The 26,032-nt window shown below is 46.1% G+C and overlaps 1 protein-coding gene across 1 annotated transcript in view; it reads left to right on the forward strand.

Annotated features, from left to right (window-relative positions):
- Nucleotides 1-26,032, forward strand: part of CNBD1 (cyclic nucleotide binding domain containing 1) — a 209,708-nt gene that overhangs the window by 66,696 nt on the left and 116,980 nt on the right. The window contains exons 5-6 of the mRNA XM_036337501.1: nucleotides 6,484-6,629; nucleotides 19,103-19,278. Coding sequence (XP_036193394.1) covers nucleotides 6,484-6,629; nucleotides 19,103-19,278 — 322 coding nt within the window. The remainder of the gene's footprint in view (nucleotides 1-6,483; nucleotides 6,630-19,102; nucleotides 19,279-26,032) is intronic.

Genomic DNA, 26,032 nt, shown 5'->3' on the forward strand with positions numbered 1-26,032 from the left:
CTCCGCCAGCAAGTCCCGTGGAGCAGATGTTCCAACAGTGTCCTGTGTCTTCATTCTTCCCACCTTTGCTGTGGCCACCCCGGTGCGGTGCAGGTCGCCGCCATCCCTCCCCCATGCCACTCCCCCACTTTCCTCTGCTTCCACACCGCTCTCCCTTCATCCCGTTTACCAGAGTAGCTACAGTGATTTTTAAATACATACACATTTAAAAATTACAAATCAAATTATGCTCATCCTCTTGTTAAATATTCAGGGGCCGACTCTGATGGCTACATAAAATCCCAATTCCTTGCCCTCCCTCTCCACCATCCACTACACCAGCTGTTGGCTGCTCCTCCCGGAAAGTCTCTGCCTGTGTGGATCGGATGGAGACTAACTTCTCAGACGCCTTCTACAGGACCACCTGCCACTCTCTATTAAGCCAAACTGCTTTTCTCTCCATAACAAGTTGAATTAGCAGATATTTTCTTCTCTATCTGTGCACTGATCTGTCATCTATTTGATATTCTCTACTCTCTATTCTCAGAGAGGGCAGCAACCTGAGGTGGTTTTTGTTGTGTCACCGGTTCCTAGAGCAATGCAGCCCCTGGGTGCTGTTCATTAAGTTTCTGTTGTGTGCACAAAAAAAGTAATCTTTTGCAATTTTTAATGAAAACATTTTAGTTATGTGGATAATTTTGTTAATAGCAGCTAGTGGTCTTACATCCAAGAGTTAAGATCTACATTTCTGACTACATTTGTAAGTGTCTCCTGAAATTTTTGAATTAACATAAAACTTTAAAATATTGCTCAGAGTAATTTCTACTAAATTGACAACTTTGAGAAATTCTGAAAGCTGTACACGATAGTAATTTATTTCTGTCTAATCAAACAATTTGAATATGATACAATCTAGCCTATTTTTTTTTTTTTTTAGTATGTGAAACTATGAATGACCTCCAGAATGGTAAATTTTAATTTCGAGCATCATAGACAGAAAACTAAAAATGTCAGGGCAGATCCACTTATTTGCAAATTCCTCTGCATTGAAGGACTGTTGAATTGGCTTTTTAAAGCTATATTACACTGAGTTTTTTCACTGTTTTACTTTCTAATTCTTCATGGAGTGACTCTCGTTTTCACGTTGTTAGCATAAATTTGCTTTCTCTTTTTCTTGTAGAATACTTTTCTGAAAGGTCTCTGAACTTTCTAGGCTATGTTTTTGAGCATGTCCAAATAGTTTTTTCTTTGAAATTTCAACACATAAAGGAAAAACATCATCAGTTAGGAAACTTTCACAGCTATTCCAACAGCCATAAGAGTAGCTTGTGTTGTAGGAAAATATTTTATCATCCTGAAAAGTGCCTTTATAATTCAACTTAATGTAAATTAGTAAATTAGTCATATTTCTTACTTGTCAGAATTTAATTTTTTTATTTCTGATCTGATTTCATACTATATAGTAGTCTTTTATAAAAACATTTACATTAAAAAAATGTTCTTGCCTTAGAGGTGGTTTGATCTTTCATTAATAACTACATGTTGACTTTATGAATAAGCCTGTCTACATAATAATGCATTTAAATGTGGCCGCTCCCCATGGCGGGCCTGTAAAATAGATTTCTTCTTCTTGTTCACATTACAGCACAGAGATCCACATGGATTATAGCTTTTCTAACCCATAACTAGGAAGAAGCAGAATTAGGTTTGAACTCAGAATGCTCTGGGGCAGCCACAGAGGATGTGCACCCGCTGCATGAGCACACTCAGGTGCAGCCTTCATTTAGGGACCAGCGTCCCCACAGGCAGCCGTGAGCTTTCCTGAGTCATATGCTGCCCCCCTCCCCCACTACCCTCCCACCGCCCGCCCCCCAGCTCTGGTGCAGGGTCTGGGTCCGACTGAGTCATGTGGTAGTCCAGTCACTAGGACAAGACCCAGACTAGGCACCGAGGATGAAAGCAGACGCCTGGGAGCTGCACTTTCCCAAGTGTCTGCCAGTGAGCAGGCACACCCCTGGGTGGACCGCTGTCCCCTGATGCCCTGGTCGGGTGGACTGCTGTCCCCTGATGCCCTGGTCGGGTGGACCGCTGTCCCCTGATGCCCTGGTCGCAGGACTGATTCGAGGGAAAACTGCAGGCAGGCGAATGCTCTGAGTCAACAAGTCATTTCCCTGCACAGGAGGAAGGCTGTCACCCTGCCCGCCAGCTGCCAGGGTCAGGACCGCGCCCGCTGGCCTGAGTTCATGAGTCTAGAAAGGGGGATGTCGACCATCTCAGAGGAGTCGCTCAGGGCACTGGTCGCTGCACTCTGCGCAGCTGGAGAGAACTTGCAAAATCCGAGTCTTTCCAGTGATTCTCTTAAAGCCCTGGCCTGACTCGCCTCTCCTCAGACGACCTGCACTGAGCTTCCTGGGTTCTCACTGCCCCTGGCCTTTGACTTTGCTGCCTTGGCCTCCCTCTCAGGTTGGTGCCCCCTGGTCCCGCTGTGCTTCCTGCGCTGTGTTAACACCTAGAGCCCTGCTGAGCTTTCCCCAGTAGCCAGGCAGCAGAGGCCCTGCAGCAGCGGGCGGAGCCTGCCAGCCTCTGAGCCCTCCTGCAGCTTCTTTTTCCTTTCCTTTGAGAGGAAAGGGCGATTAAAAATAATTCAGATCCAGCCAGCGTGCCTGTGGGCTCCTCTTACTGGGAAATCGCGCCGTCAGTTCTGTGTCTTGGAAGCAGCTCTTTCAAATGTCTGAGCACGAAAGATGCACAGACCTTAGTTCTAAGCATTAGTGTGCTTCAGTGACTGAGTGACTGTGAGTACCTGTTCTCTGTGGGGAGTGTCAGGAGCCAGACTTCAGGGTATTTTGAGACCTCACTGTGCCCCTGAGACGTCACTGTGCCCCTGAGACCTCACTGTGCCCTGAGACCTCACTGTGCCCTGAGACCTCACTGTGCCCCTGAGACCTCACTGTGCCCTGAGACCTCACTGTGCCCTGAGACCTCACTGTGCCCCTGAGACCTCACTGTGCCCTGAGACCTCACTGAGCCCTGAGACCTCACTGTGCCCCTGAGACCTCACTGTGCCCCTGAGACCTCACCGTGCCCCTGAGACCTCACCGTGCCCCTGAGACCTCACCGTGCCCCTGAGACCTCACCGTGCCCCTGAGACCTCACTGTGCCCTGAGACCTCACTGTGCCCTGAGACCTCACTGTGCCCCTGAGACCTCACTGTGCCCCTGAGACCTCACTGTGCCCTGAGACCTCACTGTGCCCCTGAGACCTCACTGTGCCCCTGAGACCTCACTGTGCCCTGAGACCTCACTGTGCCCTGAGACCTCACTGTGCCCCTGAGACCTCACTGTGCCCTGAGACCTCACTGTGCCCTTTGTGTGGCTGTGGTTAAGGGACAGGGTCTCAGGCACGGAGTTTCTGAAAGATGCTAAGAAAGGCTCTTTGACGAGGCTCCTGTCTGAGGATTTTCAAGGTTCTCCTTTGTTGTCGGAGAAAAAGGAGAATCCCAGACGCGGGGCTAAGTTAAGCTGTTTGACCCGGTGTGATGCGTGCCTCCTCCGTTCAATAAAGTTCAGGTACACACTGGATTCCAGGACAGTAATTCTGTAGTGAGTTACTTGAAAGCATACAGGAGAATGGATAAATAAATGAAATTGGGGGATCACATTTGGAACTGTTTTAAATAAATTTATAACTATTGTAAGTGCTGCTTTGTAAGCAATGGAAGGCCAATGGTATGCAGTTGGCATCCTTTAATGAAAGCAACATTTTTAGCTAGATTTTTCTATTCTGCTAGTCTGTGGATCACAGACGATTTAATCAAATATTCTACACCTCTTAACACCCCGGGACTTCAGCTGTGCAATTTCTGAAAATGCTTGTGTCCCCATCATAGGCCCTCTGGCTCCAGCAGGTTTGGGGGCCCTTGAGGAGCTCATGTGCCTGGTGTGCACAGCGTGTACTGGGGCAGATACAGCCGAACATGCGGACTCCCATGGACTCTGTTCCCAGCTGGTGGCCTGCACTGTCCTTGCTACCGTCTGCCCCCAAACCATCAATGTGAGCGAGGTCCCACGGGGCCTCCCATTCCGGCTCTTCCTTCCACTTTGCTCCATGTCCCTCACATGATGCTTTTTTCTTTCTCTTTTCACTTCAGATTCAAATCTGCCCTGATTACCGATCCCATCTTCTTTTTTCTTTTGCTAATAACTCAACCTTGACTCAGAGGTAGATTCACCCTGAAGGTAATGAAGCTTGAACTGTCAGAATTGGTAAGAAACACAGAAAAAACACTTAAAATAGAAATATAATGGAAGTCCATAAGCAACGAGTAAAAGAACTGTAAGGCTTTTCAGGACTTAGAAATTGGTGATTTGTTGTGCTCCCTCATCTTTTGAAACACTCACATTTTTACCGATACTTGTCTGTAAATTTGAGTTCTATTTTGTTTTATGTGTCAGAAAACAAAACCTGGAGCAGTCCCTGCCCTGGCTCTCAGCGTCAGTGAAGTCACACTGTGAAGATGTGACTTAGTGCCACGGTCTGCTGTGGGGTCACCTGGGTGAAATCAGGGCCCCATAATTCATTAATTAAATAGGACTTTGGGAAGTTACTCAGCATCTCTAGGCTTCAACTTTCTCATTTACAGGGGGAGATTGGATTGGATTAGAAAATGTAATTCCTTGTAGTTCCTTGTAATTGTATGATAACACACGGAAAATAAAATCTGGTGGAAATCAAGTACTTAACAGAATGCCCTGTGGGAAGGCCCCGGGGCTTCCTTGGGCTCTCACAGGAGCCTGTGGATTCCCCACGCTCCTTCGGCTGGACGTGCAGGGAGATGCGGTCTCCTGTGGATCTAATCTTCCCCCTCTTTCCTTGCACGGCAGAGTTCTGCTTTCACTGACTTTATGTATGTACACCCCATTAAGATTCAGTTTGAACAAAGGGCTCCGTGACTGTGTGTATTTGAACACCACTGCTCTTGCAACTTTTGTATAAGGAATGACATGGTAACAATTGTAAAAATAATAAACACTGAAGGCAAGTGATAATGTATTCTCTAGCTGACCCAAATCTTACATGTAGGAATGATGAGACACTATAAGGGGGCTGTGGCCCAGCGGGAGCAGGGCACTGTGCAGTACAGGACTTCCAGAATGGTAGAGTGAGGATCTGTGTATATCTGCTCCTTCATAGAGTAGGAAAATGCTGGCAAAATTTTTAAGAACTTTGAAAATTAATCAAATTCCTACAACAATATGAGAAACAATTTATTCAAGAAAAATGGCCGAACCTTGGTCAGAGAGCAAGGTTTGTGGCTTGGTGTCCCGAGGGACAGTTCTTCGAGGTGTGAAGCTGCAGCCTGAAGCCTGGGGGGCGGGCCGGCATCAGCATTGCCACACTGAGACTCGGCCCAAGCTCCCTGGGAAAAGGCCACGCACAGGCATTGTTGCTGTTTGACCCTGGGGAGGAGGGAACAATATATCCAGAGTTGCCACATCGTATCATTGAAAATGTTCAGTTTTCAACAAAAATTATGATGCATAGGAAAATAGCAGTCAATAGCCAACAGTGTCCTCAGGAATTCACATGTTGATTCTTCATAGACAAAGATTGGTAAGTCAACTATTATGAATAGATTCAAAGGAACAAAGGATACCCTGTCTAACAAATTAAAGGAAATATGACAGTACAACCAGTTCATCAGCAAGAGTTGGGGCACATGCGGGTTCAGGCTTAAGGACATTTCTGACCAATAGTGAGGTGGCTGAGGAGAGACAAGCACAGACAGGTGGCTGCACACCAGAGATCATATAGACGATAAAGGTAAAGAGTGACGACACCTTGTCACCACAAACATAACATCACTGAGATAAAAACAGCCAAAAAAATAAAAGAGCCAATACAGATTTTGGAGTTGAAAACTACAATGATTGAATTTTATAAAAAAAATCACTAGAGGGGATCAACAACAGATTTGAACTGGCAGAAGGAAGGTTCAGCAAACTTGCAGATACACCAATTAAGAGTATTCAGTCAAAGAGACAGAAAGAGAAAGAAGAAACAGTATAAATAGGGCCCGAGCCTGTGCAACCGCAGTGGGTGGGGCAGCGGAAACATGAGGGGGCCCAGAGGAAAGGCACAGAGAATGTGTGAAACAAGATGGCCAATAATTTCCCAGTTTGGTGAAAAGCATCACCTACTCACCAGGAAGCTCAGTGAGCGCTGAGTGGGAGAACAGCAAAAGGTACAACCTTACCATGAAGCACTGAGTTTTCTGCAAAGAGGAGGTACCAGTAATTCCCAAACGGTTAGTTTCTTGGAGATGCATCTGAATGTTGGTAAAACAATAAAATAAAATAAAACATCATCACAGGTGTCCCTAAGCAACCCTTAAATAAAAAGAAAATACAAATTAGGAAGCTCAAATCAAGAATGTTTTGGCTTGTTTGTATCTTTCTGTTTATGCTGGGGTCTCTCAATTTGCAATCTGCCTCCTTTTCGAAGGCCCATTCACAGGACACTGCATGAACACAAGACCGTGTGGAAGATGCTGAAAACAGTTCCAGACTTAACTTCTCAGCTGACAGATGACCATCTGAGGATTCTCAGTAAGAATGTCATTTCTGAAACCTGGATAAAAGGCAGCACAGGTAATGGGCTCTGGAGGGATGCTTAGCAAAATCAAATGCATGTCCCCATTTTGATTCTCTGTCAATTATAATATGCACTAGAGCAGTGGTTCTCAACCTTCTGGCCCTTTAAATACAGTTCCTCATGTTGTGACCCAACCATAAAATTATTTTCATTGCTATTTCATCACTGTAATGTTGCTACTGTTATGAATTGTAATGTAACTATCTGATATGCAGGATGGTGTTAGGTGACCCCTGTGAAAGGGTCGTTCGACCGCCAAAGGGGTCGCGACCCACAGGTTGAGAACCACTGCACTAGAGGCTTGGTGCATGAATTCTTGCACAGATGGGGCCCAGCTGGCTGGCCAGGAGGAGGGGCCATGGGCGGTTGGCTGGCTGGCCCCACACCCGATGGGGGTTGGGGGGCGATTGGAGTGGGGTCCAGCTGTCCAGCCAGGAGGAGGGGCCGCGGGTGGTTGGCCGGCCAGCCCCAGCCCCTGGTCGAACTCCTGGTCAAACTCCCAATCGAGGGGACAGTTTTTATGTTAGCCTTCTATTATATAGGACTAGAAGCCCATTGCACTAAGATTCGCGCAATAGGCCTTCCTTCCCCTGGCTGCCGGCACCAGTTTTCTTCCAGCACCCGGGACTCAGGCCTTTGGTCCGGTCGCAGCAGAGAAGCCGGGCCTCGAGGCTAGGCTTCTCCCCTAGGGCTGCAGTGAGGCTTGGCTTCTCCGCTGTGGCTGCAGCAGAGGAGCCAAGTCTCTTCAGTCTTCAGTCTTCAATCTTTGCTCCTTGCCTGCATATACAAATTAACCGCCATCTTTGTTGAGTTAATTTGCATAGTCACTCTGATTGGCTGGTGGGCGTAGTAGAGTAATACCAATTTGCATGGTTCTCTTTTATTAGCATTGGTGCTCATAGTTAAGGCAGGAAGTGGTCAAAGTGGTTATTTGACTGATTCCAATACTAATTAGTTATTGGGGGAAAAAACCTTTCCAGACAGATTTCCAGTTTCCCAATTTTAATTTCTAGCTCCTTTACCAAGCGTATATTGGGTGCATTAGGAGAGTATTTTATATCTTAATTGGTGGCAGGCAAGTCAACACACATGGAGTCACACACCTAAACCAGGAGTGCAGCATTTGTTCTTCTTTTTGTGATTATTAAGTATCTACTAGAAAAGAGAAACTAATTTACTTAATTCATTTTTTGTGTATGTCAGGGAATCTTCCTTATTTATTAATCACAGTAGCAAATAAAAGTAGATTATTATTTGTTTCTTTTCTTATTTTATTGAATTTATTGGGTTATATCGGTTTACAAATTATATAGGTTTCAGGTGTAAATTCTATAATACATCACCTCTATATTGTACTGTGTGTTCACCCCAAGTCAAATCTCCTTTCTTACCCTCCTCTACCTCCCCTGCCCCCCTGTCGACTGATAATCGCCATACTGTTGTCAGTGTCTATGAGTTTTTTTTTTGTTTGTTTTGTTTTTGCTTAATCCCTTCACCTTTTTTACCCAGCCTCACAAGCCCCACTCCCCTCTGACAGCTGTCAGTTTGTTCTCTGAGTCTGTTTCCATTTTGTTTGTTGGTTTATTTTGTTCATTAGATTCCACATATGAGTGAGATCATGTGATACTTGTCTTTCTCTGACTGCCTTATTTCACTTAGCATGATACTCTCCAGGTCCCTCCATGCTGTCTCTAAGGGTAAGGAAGAGCCTTCTGTTTTACAGCTGCACAGTATTCCATGGCATAAATGTACACAGATTTTTTTATCCACTCATCACTGACGGGCACCTGGGGCCCTAAGGCACAAAGCATCATGCACGTATCCTGGTTCGAGTGGAGTTCAAACACACTTTACCGCAGGTCTGCGCTCGCTCTCCACCCCTCCCAATCGAGCTGCCAGTCTGAGCAAGTGGTTCCTCAGGGCCACTGCGTTGAAAGTCTAACTGTAACTTCAGAGAATGCGTGTCTGCTGGAAACAGGACACGTTTCGAGAGTTTTCCCTGATGGTTCTCCTTCATAGCTTCATTTAATCTGCCATCAAGCAGGGAAGACTAAGTCACGGCGGTGTTGCAGGGGACGAATGATATTGAAAGAAAGAACAAATTTTCAACATTGCTTTGCTGTCAGTTTGAGGGTAGGACTTAAAAATGTATTTGTGTTGTCATATATCCCTGAAATTATATTCCGTATGGTGAAAAATGTGGAATCAGCCTGAATGGCCTTGGCTAGAGAGTGGCCAGCAACAGGGTGGTAAGCGGCCTTGCAATGCTAGCTGTGGTTGAAGAGAATGAGGCAGATCTGCATATATTGACATGGAGGCCAAAAACCCCACAACAGCAAACAGAACAATTGTAGCATTAATAGGTAATATAAACCCATGTGTATTTTCATAAATACCTGAAGTTATATATAAGCTAGAGGCCTGATGTATGAAATTCGTGCAAGAGTAGACCTTCCTTCCCCCGGTTAATTAGCATATTATGCTTTTATTATTATAGATCTATAAAAACACCTGGCAAAGTCCACAGGGATACATCCTGAAGGAAAATCTCAAAATACCTGTTTTGAAAGTTGTTACCCTGGTGGGGGAGAGAGGAGTTGAAGGGCAGTGACTGGGACAATGACCTCTCTCTTCCCCATATCTTTGTGTTGAATTTTCCGTAGTGCAGTGGTTCTCAACCTTCCTAATGCCGCGACCCTTTAATACAGTTCCTCATGTTGTGGTGACCCCCAATTTCATTGTTACAAATTGAACATAATTAAAGCATAGTGATTAATCATGAAACAATATGTAATTACATATCTGTTTTCTGATGGTCTTAGGCGACCCCTGTGAAAGGGTCGTTCGACCCCTAAAGGGGTCGTGACCCACAGGTACAGGTTGAGAATCGCTGCCATAGTGAGTGTATATCCACAAGTCAGTGTTTGTAACTACACACTTATTTTTTTCACAAAGGTTTTAAAATTACAAGTAGAAGCAAATATTCTGATGGCATCTTGCTGACTCAGGTGATTAACTGTTAAAATATGAACTTTCCTTCCGGGACAAATGTCACTTTGATCATTTATGTGAAATAAGGCATCCCAGCTCACATCTCATACTTTCTCATCGAGAGAAACCAAGATGGCCGCATAGGTAAACACTGGAGATTGCTGCCTCTCACAACCACTTCAAAAATACAACTAAAAGACAGAACGGACATCACCTAGAACCACAGGAAGGCTGGCTGAGGGGAAATTCTACAACTAGAAGGAAAGAGAAAAGCATACCGAGACTCAGAAGAGATGCGGTGCCGAAGTAAATACAAAGGTGCGGAGGAGCGTGCAGAGCGGGCTGGCGGCTGAGGGCACGGTTGTCTGTTTCAATCAGGACTGAGTCTCAGGCTCTGGGCTCCAGTTCCGGGAGAGTCTCTGGGGACCCAGACTCAAACGGGAGAAGCGGGACTGTCTGGCATCAGCCTGAACTCGAGGGCAGCTTTCTCTCCGAGGTACTTGCACCCATTGCTGGGACACTAAGAGGCAGAGCCTCTGGGGAAGGGACTGAGAGCAGCCATAACTACTCGCTCCGCCCACCCTGTTGATCCCCTGGGACACGCCCTGCCCAAGCCTTGCATGGAGGCATTTGCTGGATAGCCTCAGGCAGAGGCTAGATTAGCACCATCCTAGAGATCCAGCACAGAAGTTTTCCCACTGCAGACACAGCTGATTCTCACAGCCAATTGGCCTGGAGGTCAAATCCCTCCCAGTGATACCTACAATAATCAAGGCTTAGCTACAACAAGACTGTGCACAAAGACCACAAGGGGGTGCACCAAGAGTGTCTACCTCAGGTAATTGGGACACTTAGCACAGAAAGCCACTCTATCGACACAGCGAAGCATAAAAAATGCCGAGACAAAGAAACAGGACACAAGTGACAGAAATGGAGGAAAGCAGACTGCTGGATATAGAATTCAAAACCACACTTTTGAGGTCTTTCAAGAGTCTTCTAGAGACTGCCGATAAACTTAATGAGATGTACAAGAAATCTAATGAGACCCTTGAGGCTGTGATAAAGGACCAACTAGAAATTAAGCATACACTGAATAAAATAAAGAATATTATACAGATCCCCAACAGCAGACCAGAGGATCGCAAGAATCAAGTCAAAGATTTGAAATACGCAGAAGCAAAAAACACTCAACCGGAAAAGCAAAATGAAAAAAGAATCCGAAAATACGAAGATAGTGTAAGGAGCCTCTGGGACAGCTTCAAGCGTACCAACATCCGAATTATAGGGGTGCCAGAAGATGAGAGAGAGCAAGATATTGAAAACCTATTTGAAGAAATAAGGACAGAAAACTTCCCCTACCTGGTGAAAGAAATAGACTTACAAGTCCAGGAAGCGCAGAGAACCCCAAACAAAAGGAATCCAAAGAGGACCACACCAAGACACATCATAATTAAAATGCCAAGAGCAAAAGACAAAGAGAGAATCTTAAAAGCAGCAAGAGAAAGAAACTCAGTTACCTACAAGGGAGTACCCATACGACTGTCAGCTGATTTCTCAACAGAAACTTTGCAGGTCAGAAGGGAGTGGCAAGAAATATTCAAAGTGATGAATGCCAAGAACCTACAACCAAGATTACTTTATCCAGCCAAGCTATCATTCAGAATTGAAGGTCAGATAAAGAGCTTCACAGATAAGGAAAAGCTAAAGGAGTTCATCAGCACCAAACCAGGATTATATGAAGTGCTGAAAGGTATCCTTTAAGAAGAGGAAGAGGAAGAAAAAGGTAAAGGTACAAATTATGAACAACAAATATGCGTATATCAACAAGTGAATCTAAGAATAAAGTGAATAAATAATCTGATGAACAGAATGAACTGGTGATTATAATAGAATCAGGGACATAGAAAGGGAATGGACTGACTATTCTTGGGGGGGGGGGAAGGGGTATGGGGGATGGGGAAGAGACTGGACAAAAATCGAACACCTATGGATGAGGACAGTGGGTGGGGAGTGAGGGCGGAGGGTGGGGCGGGAACTGGGAGGAGGGGAGTTATGGGGGGGGGGGAAAGAGGAACAAATGTAAAAATCTGAACAATAAAGATTTAATTTTAAAAAAAGAATAAATAAATGAATAAATAAACTGTAACATTATTATAAAAAAAAAAAATTCCACTCTCTGTGTTTACTGTCTGTGTGGAAGCCCTTCTCTTGAGTTTTTAAGACACCGATTCTGACAACTCAGTTATTTCACTTACCCACTTTTGTAAACCTTTTTGTTCATCCAATGTAACAAACAAGCCCAACCGGGTATTTTTGCCCCCTGGGATGCGCTTCCTCCCCTGCTGCAATGAAAAGTGTCCTGCAGCCTCTCCACCAGGTGCTGTTGCTCAGCCAGCCACCCAGGCTGTGGTTTCTCACCTGCAGTTCCAACAGCTGTTGGCACCTTCTGTCTGCCCTGGCACAGGTCCTTGGGTTTCACTGTTAAGGCAGCTCCCTAATCTTCCCAGCATGCACTCAGCCTGTCACTAGTCTTCTCACGCAAGGCCATAGGAACTGTGATTGAAGTACTGAATAGCACACATCTCCAGTTTACATGAATATGGTACTGAAACACGATTACTCTATCACTATCCTAAAAATACTATGCATAATACATGTCCCAAATAGTACCCTCTTTCTGTATGCTAATAAGTATACAGTTTACTTAAAGGGATCTCAAGAGTGTCCATTGCACTATTGTTTTATGCTCTGGGCAGGGGGCATTTTTTTGATTGGCAACCTAAAGCTCAGGGAAGCTAAAATAATTATTTTGCCTGGAATTAGATTCTTGATCAAAATTTTATGACTATCTACTTTTATATTAACACTGAAATATTTCTATGAACTTATTGAAGGGTTTTTTCTTTCGTTCACTATATCATCTTTACTCTGTTTTCTTTATTTGAAGCCCATTAAATTTCATTGTTTTATTTTACTCCTAACTTTTGATGCTATACCTCAAAACACCATGGCTCCTCATTTTAATATACTCATATTTATTTTTTTAAATATGTCTTTATTGATTTTTAGAGAGAGAGATATGACGGGAGAAGGAAAAGAAAGAGAAACATGAATTTGAGAGAGAAACATTGATTTACTGCCTCCTGCACACTCCCTACTGGGGATCGAGCCCACAACCTGGGCATGTGCCCTGACCTGGAATCAAACTGATGACCACTTAGTGCATGGGTTGACGCTCAACCACTGAGCCACATTGGCTGGGCACTTTTATGTTTATTTTTCGTGCTCAGAATCTTTTTTATATTACTAAATTTTTAGCATTTTCTTAACCTGCTCAGACTTTATTGTCTGTTGTGGTTTAAATTTCATTTAACATATTGTAAACACAGTAAGTAAATCTCATAAAAAATGTAGTGGGCATCACTCTGTGTAGGAACTGTGATCCAAATAATGTGCTCTTGCCACAGGAGTCAAACCTGTGGTCCCTCCGCCACCGCTGCCCCCAGGGGTCTGCTTCTGACTCTCTTGCGGAGAAATGATGGTTAAGTCCTTAGAAATAGTCTGTCAGGACCCTGTATTTTAATAATGTGCTCTGGGAAAAGTTTAGTTGTGCCTACATGACATTATTTTCTTTTTTGAGAACCTCTGGGAGAAATATATTCAGTGATTTTGAGACTTCTAGGCAAGTTATATTTAAAATTTTCTTACAGTTGCTAAATCACATAACCAATCAGATTTCTCATTTTGTATGGCATGTGAAATAGTTTAAGGACATTGTTATAAGCCTTTAAAAACTATGTGACATTAACATTTTTTAAAAGTAAGGCAAATGGAGCAAAAACTGTCTGCTCACTCAATACTATCTCCTGGCAAATATATAGGATTTCACACAATTTGTTTTTTAATTTGTTCTTGTTTTTATCTTTTTTCTCACCCATTTTTCCTTCATTCTATTTCATCACTAACTTTTAAAGCAATGCTGTATGTATTTTTGTAAGCTCACTTACTGTAACTTTCAGATAACAAGACAGAGTCTGAATGAATGAATTCTGTCATTTACTGAAAAAGTCAGAGGCCTCTACCTTAGTACCCATGTGAACAAACAATTTTGAAATAAGAAATTTTCTTAGTGAGAAGGACTAAGTAAAAAGATGATAAAGTAACAGGTTTTAAAGTTATTAAAAACAATCACCAATAATTTATAGCTATAATTTCTACCTTTATGAAATCTCTAGAAATATTTGACAAAAGGTATCAATACTGAGAGGCCATTCCAATGGAAGGCCCACGCCCAAAATAAGGTGATATGAATTTCTTCTCATTTCTTCTTCCGCTTAGCTCTGAGCTAGATAATATTTATTTATTTGTGTTTTTAAAAAATATCAAAACAAATATCCAGTTTTACTAATACCTTATCTTCCACACATAAAAATATTCTAAATAGGTTATTAGACTTGTGTCTTAAAATAATTATTCCTAGTACCTAGAGAGGAACAATTGCCCTTAAGAACAAACTCCACCTCCAAAGATATTTTAATTCCACAAAAGCTATGCAAAGGCCACTCACACATTGCTTTTGTTATGTTACTTCTGGGACCATTTAGGCCTTTATATGGGGATTCCATGAATTAAACCATGGGCTTAAAATTCATATAACTTTCTGGTATTTTCCTAAGCTCCCACCTGAGTAGAAAATTAGGCCATCAAGGAGCTTTATTTCATTTCTCAGAAGACAGAATTCTAAGAAAAACAAACGAGTTCCCCCCCCCCCCAAATGTTTTATGAGATTCTGTGTAGATACATACAACAGGATCATTAATTAAGCTTTCATTCATTCAAGTATTTGCTAGGGGCCTACAACATTCAGGTGGCATGCCATGCGCTGGAGGTACTGAGGGCGTGTCAGAGGCCCTTCCTGCCCCAGGAGGTTGTGGTCACCAGCGGAAACCGAAAAGGCAGAGAGAGCCCCAAACAGAAGTCCTGCGAGGACGCCTGGGAAGGGAGGTGGTCAGGATGGCGAGCAGAGCAGAGGGTAGGAGAGGCTTCACGAAAGGAGAAGCACTGATGCTCAGTTACACACACACACACACACACACACGTGTAGAACCAACCACATGACCACACGACCTGGTTCAACTGCAGCCCCTGGAAACATTAGAAACCGTTTAGGATGGTCGATTTCAGCTGAGGGTCCTGTGTAGACCCTTAGCAGGGAATTCGCACACATGTTTGCTTTAATCTAACTTTATGTTTGGCCTCTCACCTGTTGAAAGTCACAGTCAAAGCAATTCATTAAACCTTCCATTATTAGTATTCTTATTTCTTTTTGAATGTTTCTGTTCACCTGGTACAAATGTGGTAAACTGATATTTTAAAATATAAGGTCCTCCACTAGGAAATTCCTTCAAGTCCTGGGAAAGATTTCTTTTGTCTTTTTATGTCATAGAGGTTGGCTGGATAAGTAATTTAAAGAAACGTACTTGTAACCAACATGATTTTATCGATTCTTTACTTTTATAAAGCCTGGGGATGAAGATTTAATGCCATTTTTATCTCTATTGTTTTAATTCTTATGGTCAGACTAGAGGCCTGATGCACAGTAGGGTTCCTAGGCCTGGCCAGGGATCAGGGCAGATGAGGTTCCCGGCTCCCCACCTCCTCCTTCCCTCACTCCCTCAGCACCCCACCGCCACCACTGGTCACCCACCATGTTCCACACTGCCCCTGGGGTCAGCGCACTCATATCAAGCAATCCAACTGTTCTCCTGGTGGAACTCCTGAGGGGACAATTTGCATATTAGCCTTTTATATACATAGAATTTTTCTTAAATGCTTGGAGTATTCTCTTTTCTAAAAGTTACATGAAGTATTTTGTGTACTTTGCAAATTTGACTAAGGTGTCTATACCTAATGTTTCTTCATATTACTTAGATTTCAAAAGCTTATTTTATCTTGCGTTATTAATATATATATATATATATATATATATATATATATATAGTCACAGTTGATAAATGTAATATCACTTTGTGATTTGTAAGTAATATTTCAGTTGTTATTTGAGAGCTTAATTCTACTGCACTTCTTTCTGTAGACATTTTTATGGGGTTTATGTCATTTGTCCATATATTTGAGGGCTGATTTCAGATGTTACATGAATAATTCTATCTGAGAATTTTCTGCTGGTGGCTCTATTTCACTTTCCTCTTGATTTTTCATTTTTAACTCAATTTATGTTATATTTTTGTTTGAATGAGGATTTTCTTTTTTCTCCTCAAGTATTTGTATGAAGAAGTTCATCCCACTCTGCATATATTTCTGAAAATTCTCTTTAGATTCTTTTGTTTTCATATCTCTACCAAACTGATATTGATAGATTAATAAATAAACTAATAACATTAATTTTTAGGAAATAATTGAGGGTCAATTTCTGAACTGAACTTTGTAACAAAATAGTAAGAATTCTTTTAATCTTCATTGAGACCCTTTATAAAATCTATAAAACTATTTTTTATGTATATATGTACATACACATATATTATGCATTTTATTTCAGACATAAATATATATGCATATACTGCATAATTATTCATATAATACACTGCATGCTCATTCCTAGATATGAGTTGTGTGTGTGTGTGTGTGTGTGTGTGTGTGAATATAGTGTCCCCAAAAATGTATACACACTTTAACAGCTGATAGTTCAATTTTGAAAATGAAATGTATTTTAATGAACACTGCCTTTATAATTATTCAAAGTGTGTGTATACTTTGGGGGACACCCTATACTTGAAAACCTGCAGAAATTAATGTATTTTGTCACTTTTGATATTACTTAATGATTTTGAGACTTAATTTCTTCATCTGAAAAATGGACTGATGCTAAGTGACATTTGGGATTCCTGAGAGAATGAGTCACAGCACCTCACCCAGCCCCCGACGATCAATGATCAGTGCTGGGCCTGCTCATCAGGGCGGACCCAGCCTATTTGGATGCCAGGGCAGCTATGTTCCTGCTCTTGGAAATCTACAGGAGGTTATTTCTTAATGAGCCATTTTCAGGGATGGCCTGTCAGCCCACTTATTAAGACCTAAGGCCATAGACCTTCTGGAGAAAATAGGGAAGGTCTGGTGGCAGCCTGGTCCAGAGCTGCTGTTTTGCTCAGTGATGAACAGCGTGCTTGATGATGACCCGCATTCAAGTTACGCCCATTTTCTTACAAACTAACCACCAAACCCTGCTCCAGACTTGTGTTGTTACATGACATCAGTCCCATAAACATGTTTTCATGGGTACATACATTGACTTTTTATTTTTTAACATTTTAAATCAATTTATATTTCTTTGAAATGTGCTTTCTTTCCACTTAAGATGAAACATGATCTCTGACTAGGCCACACATAGGGTCTCACTTTACCATAATTGAAACCACATTCCTACGAAATACATATGAGAGAAAGAGAAAGGTGGGACAAAGGAGAAGCAGAGGGGTGGAGGGGAGAGGAGGGTGAAGAGGGGGAGAGAGAGGATAAGGGGGGAAGGGAGGAAGAGGAGGAGGAAGGGAGGAGGAGGAGGAGGAGGAGGAGGAGAGAGGAGGAGGAGGAGGAGGAGGAGGAGGAGGAGGAGAGGAGGAGGAGGAGGAGGAGGAGAGGAGGAGGAGGAGGAGGAGGAGGAGGACAGGAGGAGGAGGAGGAGGAGGAGAGGAGGAGGAGGAGGAGAGGAGGAGGAGGAGGAGGAGAGGAGGAGGAGGAGGAGGAGGAGAGGAGGAGGAGGAGGAGAGGAGGAGGAGGAGGAGAGGAGGAGGAGGAGGAGAGGAGGAGGAGGAGGAGAGGAGGAGGAGGAGGAGGAGAGGAGGAGGAGGAGGAGAGGAGGAGGAGGAGGAGGAGGAGGAGGAGGAGGAGGAGGAGGAGAGGAGGAGGAGGAGGAGAGGAGGAGGAGGAGGAGAGGAGGAGGAGGAGGAGAGGAGGAGGAGGAGGAGGAGGAGAGGAGGAGGAGAGGAGGAGGAGGAGGAGGAGGAGAGGAGGAGGAGGAGGAGAGGAGGAGGAGGAGGAGAGGAGGAGGAGGAGGAGGAGGAGGAGGAGGAGGAGGAGGAGAGGAGGAGGAGGAGGAGAGGAGAGGAGGAGAGGAGGAGGAGGAGGAGGAGAGGAGGAGGAGGAGGAGGAGGAGGAGGAGGAGGAGGAGGAGGAGGAGGAGAGGAGGAGAGGAGGAGGAGGAGGAGAGGAGGAGGAGGAGGAGGAGGAGAGGAGGAGGAGGAGGAGAGGAGGAGGAGGAGGAGGAGGAGGGGAGGGCCCAGAAGGGGGAGGGAGGGCGCTGGTGCTTGAGGCCCACACAGGCCAGCACAGTAGGAGCCGCTGCGGTGTGCGTAAGTCCTCTGGCCCTCAGCCCGAGCAGGGGTCTAGCTCTCAGCCCTGAAGTGTGCACAGCGGTGGAACCTGCCACAGGACCTGCCGGGGTACGCAGGGCTCATGTAGGCAGTGGGCTTGGAGGCGCGTCTGGCTCAGGACGCAGAAGCGAAGCGGTAAAGCGAGTTGCTGCGGCCTCGAGTGGCCCCGTCCCCACAGCTCCCACTGCGCGTGCGTCCTTTCACGCTCCACATAACTGGGACCGCTGGGCGGGCAGGTCCCGACACACTGAGGCTGGCGCAGAGCCAGTGTGCCCCGCCCTGTATTTAAGCTGATAGTGACGTGCAGGCTGTGCATGTTTAAGCCTGGAATCTGGTGCTTGAGGAGTTTTGACAAGTGGTGCCACCCAAGCCTCGCTGTCCCTGGGCCACCCCCCAGCTCCAGCCCCGTGCCCCCCGGGGAGCTGCTCCTCTGTTCTCTTCTGGGGCTGAGGCAGGATTTAGAGCCCAGAGAGAAGGCAGGCGGCTGGTATGTCTCAGGGCATGAGGAGAAGCAGCTTTGTCAAATAAATGATGCGAAGTTTCTATTCACAGCCAGTTAGGAAGCAGAGCCAGCGAAGCAGTCAGCGCCCTGCGCGGCCTCCACTCCTGCGCAGCGCTGTCAGGTCCCTGCCGGTCAGGGGCCCGCGGCCGGTGTGGAGCGCCCCCAGGCGGAGCAGGAGAAACACGGGCAAAGCCCTCTGCCTGGGCACCTCCCTTCCAAAGAGAAGTGAGAATACTAGTGGGAAGACATTGCTACTATACCGATAGGCAGAACGGCCTCAGGAGGGGAAGGCAAACATGTGGAAACATTCCGGGGGCTTGGCTGCTTTTACTTTGATCATAACGTCTTACTTCCTACGGCCATGAGCGCCTCGGGGCTGGTCACGTGACAACCGCCCGCGAAGTCCCGTGTGCGGCGTCCGTGCCCTGTGATGTGAGTGGGGCATTGCTGACGCCGGGGCCACCTTGAAGTCACTGTCGCCCTGGAAGGGAGTCTGCTGAGAGCGCGCGCCAGGGTGGTGCGGTCCTCGCGCCCCTCACAGAGCCTGGGAAGTGAAGTCTGGCACTAACCCTTGCCGTTGGTTTGGTTGCAGTGCTCGGAAATGATGGGTTTTATGTGATCCTGAAAGGCCTGGCTCGAGCGCAGACGCAGCTGTACAAGAACCTCATTGAAGAGGAGGGCTTCTCGGCCACGTGCATCCCGCAGAGTTTCCACAGCTCCGCCTACAGCGAGGACCTGCAGCAGCCGGCCGCTCGGTCGGGCACCCTGGTAAGACGGCTGTGCTGCTTCCGTCAGCAGCATGGCCTCCCTGTTGCACAGTGTACCCTTCCAGAACCATCCACATGGCTTCAGGGAACCCTGAAATGTTTAAGATAATATGTCTTTTAAAAATAAAAATGAAATTAATTATATTAAACTTGAAATTGGTTAAAAAAAATAATGAGAGAAGCCTGCAACAATATCCGCCCACTGGAGGGGTTCATGGTGCAACTGATGATGGAGACAAGACCAGTGTGGTTGCCACAGTGAAGGAGGAAGGAGGGTCATGGGAGACGAGGGAAAGGTGACTTGGGGAGGGGGCAGCCAACGATCATGGGAGGCCTTTTAAATCAGGTTAGGAATGTGTGCTTAGCTTGTTTATCTCAAGAGTGATGCCAAGGTCTGTCTCAACCCGCAAGTCTTGAAGAAAATCCATCTTATAGGTAATGTTTCAAGCTGCCAGCGGTCAGAGCATGCACCCCAGGACCGTCCTAGGCCTCTGGGTGCTCCGAGGTCTGGCCCACTGAGCCTGGAATGGTGGCTAAGGAAGCCAGTGTTAGACTTAGGGCAGGTTGCACCTACGTATGCAAAGAGCCGAAGGAACCAATGACAGAGAAACTCTTTCGCTCCATGGAACCACACAAGGCCCTGGGCAGCCGGGGTGTGGTGGCTACCCCCCCAGGTTTGTGTGAGTGCGCTCTGTGATCCACTCGCAACAACGAAGCCGTAAGGACTCACACATCTCCATCACTAAGCGGCCCATGATTGTAGCTGGGAACCAGGAAGTGTAATGTCTCCAGCTTTGTTCTTTTCTCAAGAGTGCTTTGCTAGTCAGAGTCTTCCATGTTTCCTTATGATTTTAGGGTTATTCTCTTCTGTTATGTAAACAAGGTTGCTGATATTTTGATAGGGATTGCATTGACTCTGTACATCACTTTTGGTAGTATGGACATTTAGTGTTTTTTTATAAATGACAAATTTTTGAGATCTAACTGACATGTAATACTGTGAGGTTGAAGATGTATGACAGGTTTACTGATGCATTTATTAGTTGCAATAGGCTTACCACTGTAATGTGAGCTAACCTCTGTCTCATGTCACATGATTGCTATTTAATTTTTGTGGTAAGAACAATTAAGATTTAGTGTCTAAGCCACTGGAAGTTTGTGATAGTGTTATGGGTGGCTCAGCAAGATAGACCACCGACTCAGAATTTAAATTTAGGAACCTTTTTTTTAAAATATATTTTTTATTGATTAAGATATTACATATGTGTCCTTATCCCCACGTTACCCCCTAACCCCCCCCCCCCCCCCGCTCATGCCCTCCCCCCCACCCCCCCGTTGTCCATGTCCATTGGTTAGGCCTATATGCTTGCATATAAGTCCTTTGGTTTATCTTTCCCCCTTACCCCCACCCTCCCCTACCTTCCCTCCAGGGCCCGACAGTCCAATCAATGCCTCTCCGTCTCTGAATCAGTCCTTGTTCATCAGTTTATGTTGTTCATTGTATTCCACAAATGAGTGAGATCATGTGGTATTTATCCGCTCTCCAGTTCCATCCATGCTGTGGCAAATGGTAAGAGTTCCTTTTTCTTCTTCCTCTTCTTAAAGGATACCTTTCAGCATTTCATATAATGCTGGTTTGGTGGTAATGAACTCCTTTAGCTTTTTCTTATCTGTGAGGCTCTTTATCTGACCTTCTATTCTGAATGATAGCTTTGCTGGATAAAGTAATCTTGGTTGTAGGTTCTTGCTATTAATCACTTTGAATATTTCTTGCCACTCTCTTCTGGCCTGCATGGTTTCTGTTGAGAAATCAGCTGACAGTCGTATGGGTACTCCCTTGTAGGTAACTGAGTTTCTTTCTCTTGCTGCTTTTAAGATTCTCTCTTTGTCTTTTGCTCTTGGCATTTTAATTATGATGTGTCTTGGTGTGGTCCTCTTTGGATTCCTTTTGTTTGGGGTTCTCTGTGCTTCCTGGACTTGTAAGTTTATTTCTTTCACCAGGTAGGGGAAGTTTTCTGTCATTATTTCTTCAAATAGGTTTTCAATATCTTGCCCTCTCTCTTCTTCTGGTATCCCTATAATTCTGATGTTGGTACGCTTGAAGTTGTCCCAGAGGTTCCTTACACGATCTTCATATTTTTGGAATCTTTTTTCTTTTTCGGTTGGGTATTTTTTGTTTCTTTGTATTTCAAATCTTTGACTTGATTCTTGGGATCCTCTTGTCTGCTGTTGGATCTCTGTATATTATTCTTTATTTCAGTCAGTGTATGCTTAATTTCTAGTTGGTCCTTTTTCATATCCTCGAGGGTCTCACTAGATTTCTTGAGGGTCTCACTAAATTTATCGGCGGTTTCCATAAAATTCTTGAAAAACCTTATAAACGTGGTTTTGAACTCTATATCCAGTCGTTTGCTTTCCTCCATTTCTGTCATTTGTGACTTGTTTCTTTGTCTCCGCATTTTTTATGCTTCCCTGTGTTGGTAGAGTGGTTTTGTGTGCTAGGTGTCCTGTAGGGCCCAGTGGCTCAGCCTCCCCTGTGACCTGAGGTGGACACTCTTGGTGTACCCCCTTGTGGGCTTTGTGCACAGTCTTGTTGTAGTTATGCCTTGATTGTTGTAGGATCACTGGGAGGAATTGACCTCCAGGTCAATTGGCAGTGAGAATTGGCTGTGTCTGCAGTGGGAGAACTTCTGTGCTGAAGACACCCTTCTGGGGCAAGACTTGCTTCAGTGGGGCTTTGGTGCTCACTGAGTCTGCCCCCTGGGTGTGCCCCTTATAGATCTGAGGAGTTGTAATCCGGATGGTCCCCCTCTGACCACTGGGTACACTGGCTCTTGGAGGTTACCCAGCAGGAGCTATGAAGAGAACTGCAGATTCCCCTTACTTTTTTGGAGTTTGGAGGTGCCCTGATGAGGCCCAGCTGTGAAGCAATGCAAGCTGCTGTGGGGCCTTGGGCCTTCTCTTGGAAGTTCTGGTTCTGTGGCCCAGCTGCAGTTTGTTAGGTAATTTTCAGGTTGCAAAGGGCCAGGGCATTCATATGCAAAAGCCTCTGCCACAGCCTGGTGGGGTGGGGTCTCAGGGAATCAAAGGGTGGAGCAAGGAACTATGGAGGATTCTCAGCCCTGCCCTAAGGGGCCGTGCGCGTCTCAGTGTCCTGATAATTTAATTGCTGCAAGCACCTCTGAGGGAAAGCCGCCCTCGAGTTCCGAGTTCTGCCCGCTGCCAGACAGTCCAGTTTCTCCCCGTATGAGTCCTGGGTCCCCAGAGACTTCCCGGAACCGGAGTTCAGAGCAGTCGGGAGCTTGTGACTCCCTCCCGATTCAAAAAGACAGCTGCGTCCTCAGGTGCCAGCCCCTTTCCGCGCACTCGAGCCTCCGTACCTCTGCACTTCACTTCCACAGCTCCTGACCCTCAGTGTGCTTTTCTCTTTCCTTCTAGCTGTAGAATTTCCACTCCGCCAGCCTTCCTGTAGTTCTGGATGATGTCCGTTCTGTCCTTTTATTGTGTTTTGAAGTTGTTGTAGGAGGCAGCAATTTTGGTGTTTCCCTATGCCACCATCTTAGTTTCTCTGCTTAGGAACCTTTATTAAGCTGGCCAGCTATCTGCAGTCCCAGCACTCCACCAAAGCAAAGGCTGAACTGCAGCAATGACTGCAAGCGTTACAGCCTATTTATTTGCAAAAACTACAGAGTTACAAAGCCTTGTTTACGCAATTTGTTCCCGACACAGTATAGCATTATCACCTTCCTATCTATGTTTTCCGGGAACAGAGAGCACAGTATATTGAGGAGGGACCATGAGACCATATCTCAAGGCCTGACCTGATGTCAGTACCTTCCTATCTGTCTGTTCCAGGAACAGACAGTACAGCGAGCCCCGATATGCAGCCCAGTACAATAGTATTGCTGGCTATATCCCATGTGCTGTGCGTTAGATCTCTGGGACTTACTTGTGTACAAGTTGCAAGTTTATACCTTAAACGTCTCTCCTTTTTCAGCTCTAGCCCCATTGTATGCTAAATTTATTCTGTATTGACTAAATGTATTCTGATGGCCATGATGGCATGACATATAACCAGGTTTCAAAATTCCACATATGTGATAGCTGAATTCCACATTCAGTATATATATTTCTCCATTTGACTCATCTCACTTAGGTCCACCCATGTAGTTGCAAATGGCAAGAATTTCTTCTTTTTCATAAATGAACTAGAGACCTGGTGCACAAAATTCATGCACACAGGGGTTCCCTCAGCCTGGCCTGCACCCTCTCACAGTCCGTGGGCTCTCGGGGGATGTCTGACTGCCGCAGAGGCAGGAGAGGCTCCTGCCACCGTGAGCTAGCTTCTAGCTGAGTGGTGCTCCCCCTGTGGGAGCACACTGACCGCCAGGAGGCAGCTCCTGCATTGAGCATCTGCCCCCTGGTGGTCAATGCGTGTCATAATGACCAGTCATTCTGCCGTAAAGTCAATTTGCATATTAGCCTTTTATTATATAGGACTAGAGGCCAGGTGCACGAAATTAGTGCACTGGGGGGGGGGGTCCCTCAGTGTGGCCTGTGCCCTCTCACCGTCTGGGAGCCCTGGGGGATGTCCAACTGATGGCTTAGTGGGCCTAAGCCGTCAGTCGGACATCCTTAGCATTGCCACGGAGGTGGGAGAGGCTCCCACCACTGCTGCTGTGCTCGCCAGCTGTGAGCCTGGCTTCTGGCTGAGCGGCTCTCCCCCTGTGGGAGCACACTGACCAGCAGAGGGAAGCTCCTGCGTTGAGTGTCTGCCCCCTGGTGGTCAGCACACAGCATAGTGACCGGTCATTCCACCATTCAGTCATTTACATATTGGCCTTTCATTATATAGGATACGCTGTAGATGAGGCCCCTTCGAACCATAAGAAATGCAAAAATTCACTGTTAACTCATTCTGGAATTGTCCCCACTTAAAATAAAATTGTCCCCCCCCACCCATGGGGCATGTGCTGCACCTTGGGAACCACTGTGCTTGACACTTTTCCTCTCTGAGCTTCATTTCTGCATACGCATATACCATGGGAATTGTAATCTCTTTTCCACCTACCTCACTGGGTTGTCATGAGGAGGTTCTGAGCTAATAAACCTAGAATTGTTTCATCAAGTAAGTGATATCTAAATGGGAAGGAATTGTTATTTTTAAGCCGATGGGTACCCTCACAGGTAGCAGGTGCTGATTAGGGGAGGAGGGCATGATTGTTTCCTGGGACTGTAGCTATGGAAGCTTTGCAGAGGGTTCCACAGGCCTCAGAGGGGCGGGCTCTGGCCAGCAACCCTGTAGCGGTGGTCATCTCTGGAGGCGCTGGCAGGGGGGCGAGGGGAGTGCTAGGGTGGCACTAAGGGGGTGGCAAGGCTGAAAGGGGAGTAACTGTCAAACCTCCCCACTTGGCACCATTCTTTAAATTGTACATGGCCTTTTCGCAGCTGTACATACTCAGGGTGGGGCTCCAATCTCCTGGAGCAGGGCAGGGGCCGGGCCAGGGTGGGGCCAGGTGGGCTAGGAGGGCAGGTTTAGCCGCACCCTTGGCAAGGTTCAGTGCACTTCTGCTGCGGAGACAGCACTACTGCTGTCAGGGAGGGGGTGTTTGGGGGGATGAGTCTGACCCTGAGGGGCCGCTTAGGCCTGCCTCCTCCTGGGTCTGGAGTGGTAGGGAGGAGAGGCGTGCCTGGCCCCAGTGGAGGGGGCCCAGCAGCGGCAGGCCATGGGCCTTGGGTGCCTAGGGGCCCTGACGGGTTGGCGCAGGCGTGCTATTATTGTGGGTGCCCCTGGCGGGGGTGGCAGGGGAAGAGATTGGGAGTTGGAGATATGGGCTGCAGCTACCCCCAAGGCTGGGTCTTCTCCTGTCTGGTCAGCCTCCTCGTCCCCCCAGGGCTGCGAGGGCTGTGGTAGGGTGTCTGTGCAGGGGGATTGGAAGACCTCCCCATGGCTGCTGCCTCTTCCTTTTTTGCAGTCCAGGCTCCTGTCAACCACTCTCCTCAGACCCCTGGGAACTTGGCTCCAGCAGTCCTGCCCCTCCATGGCTCCCTGCAGCCTCTGCCCCACTCAGCTCTCCTGGCCGCCCTCCTGTCAGGAGGCTGCCAGGATGCCCTGCTGTGGGGCCAAAGGGGTGTATGCGCTAAGCCTTAGCTAAGCCCCTGGCCCTGCACGCATGGGCCGGCGGGCCCCCCTCTTTACTCTTCGCTCACCAGGCCGGCCTTCGCTCTCTGCTCCTGCCCAGGGCCAGCCGGCTTCGCTCCTTCGCTTGGCACCTATGCATGCAAATTAACCGCCATCTTTGTTGGCAGGTAATTTGCATATCGCCCTGATTAGCCAATGGGAAGCGTAGCGGAGGTACGGTTAATTACCCTTTTCCTCTTTTATTAGATAGGATGATATGCTATTGTCTATATAGACCATATCTACTTTCTTCATCTATCCACTGAGAGATGCTTAAGTTGTTTCTGTATTTTGGCTATTGTGAATAATGCTGCAAAAAATGGGGGTTCGGCTTTCTCTTTGATGGCCTATTTTCACATCCTTTGGATATACACTGAGGAGTGGAATTGCTGGATCATATGGTAGTCCTTTTTTAATTTTTTTGAGGAACCACCATGCTATTTTCCATATTGGCTGTACCAGTTTGCATTCCCATCAGCAGTGCACAAGAGTTCCTTTTTCTCCACATCTTCAAAAACACTCTACTTATCTTGTTGAAGATGGCCATCTAACAGGTGTGAGACATGTTCTCATT

This window comes from Myotis myotis, unplaced genomic scaffold (assembly GCF_014108235.1).
Source record: "Myotis myotis isolate mMyoMyo1 unplaced genomic scaffold, mMyoMyo1.p scaffold_m19_p_16, whole genome shotgun sequence".
NCBI classification, from domain to species: Eukaryota; Metazoa; Chordata; class Mammalia; order Chiroptera; family Vespertilionidae; genus Myotis; species Myotis myotis.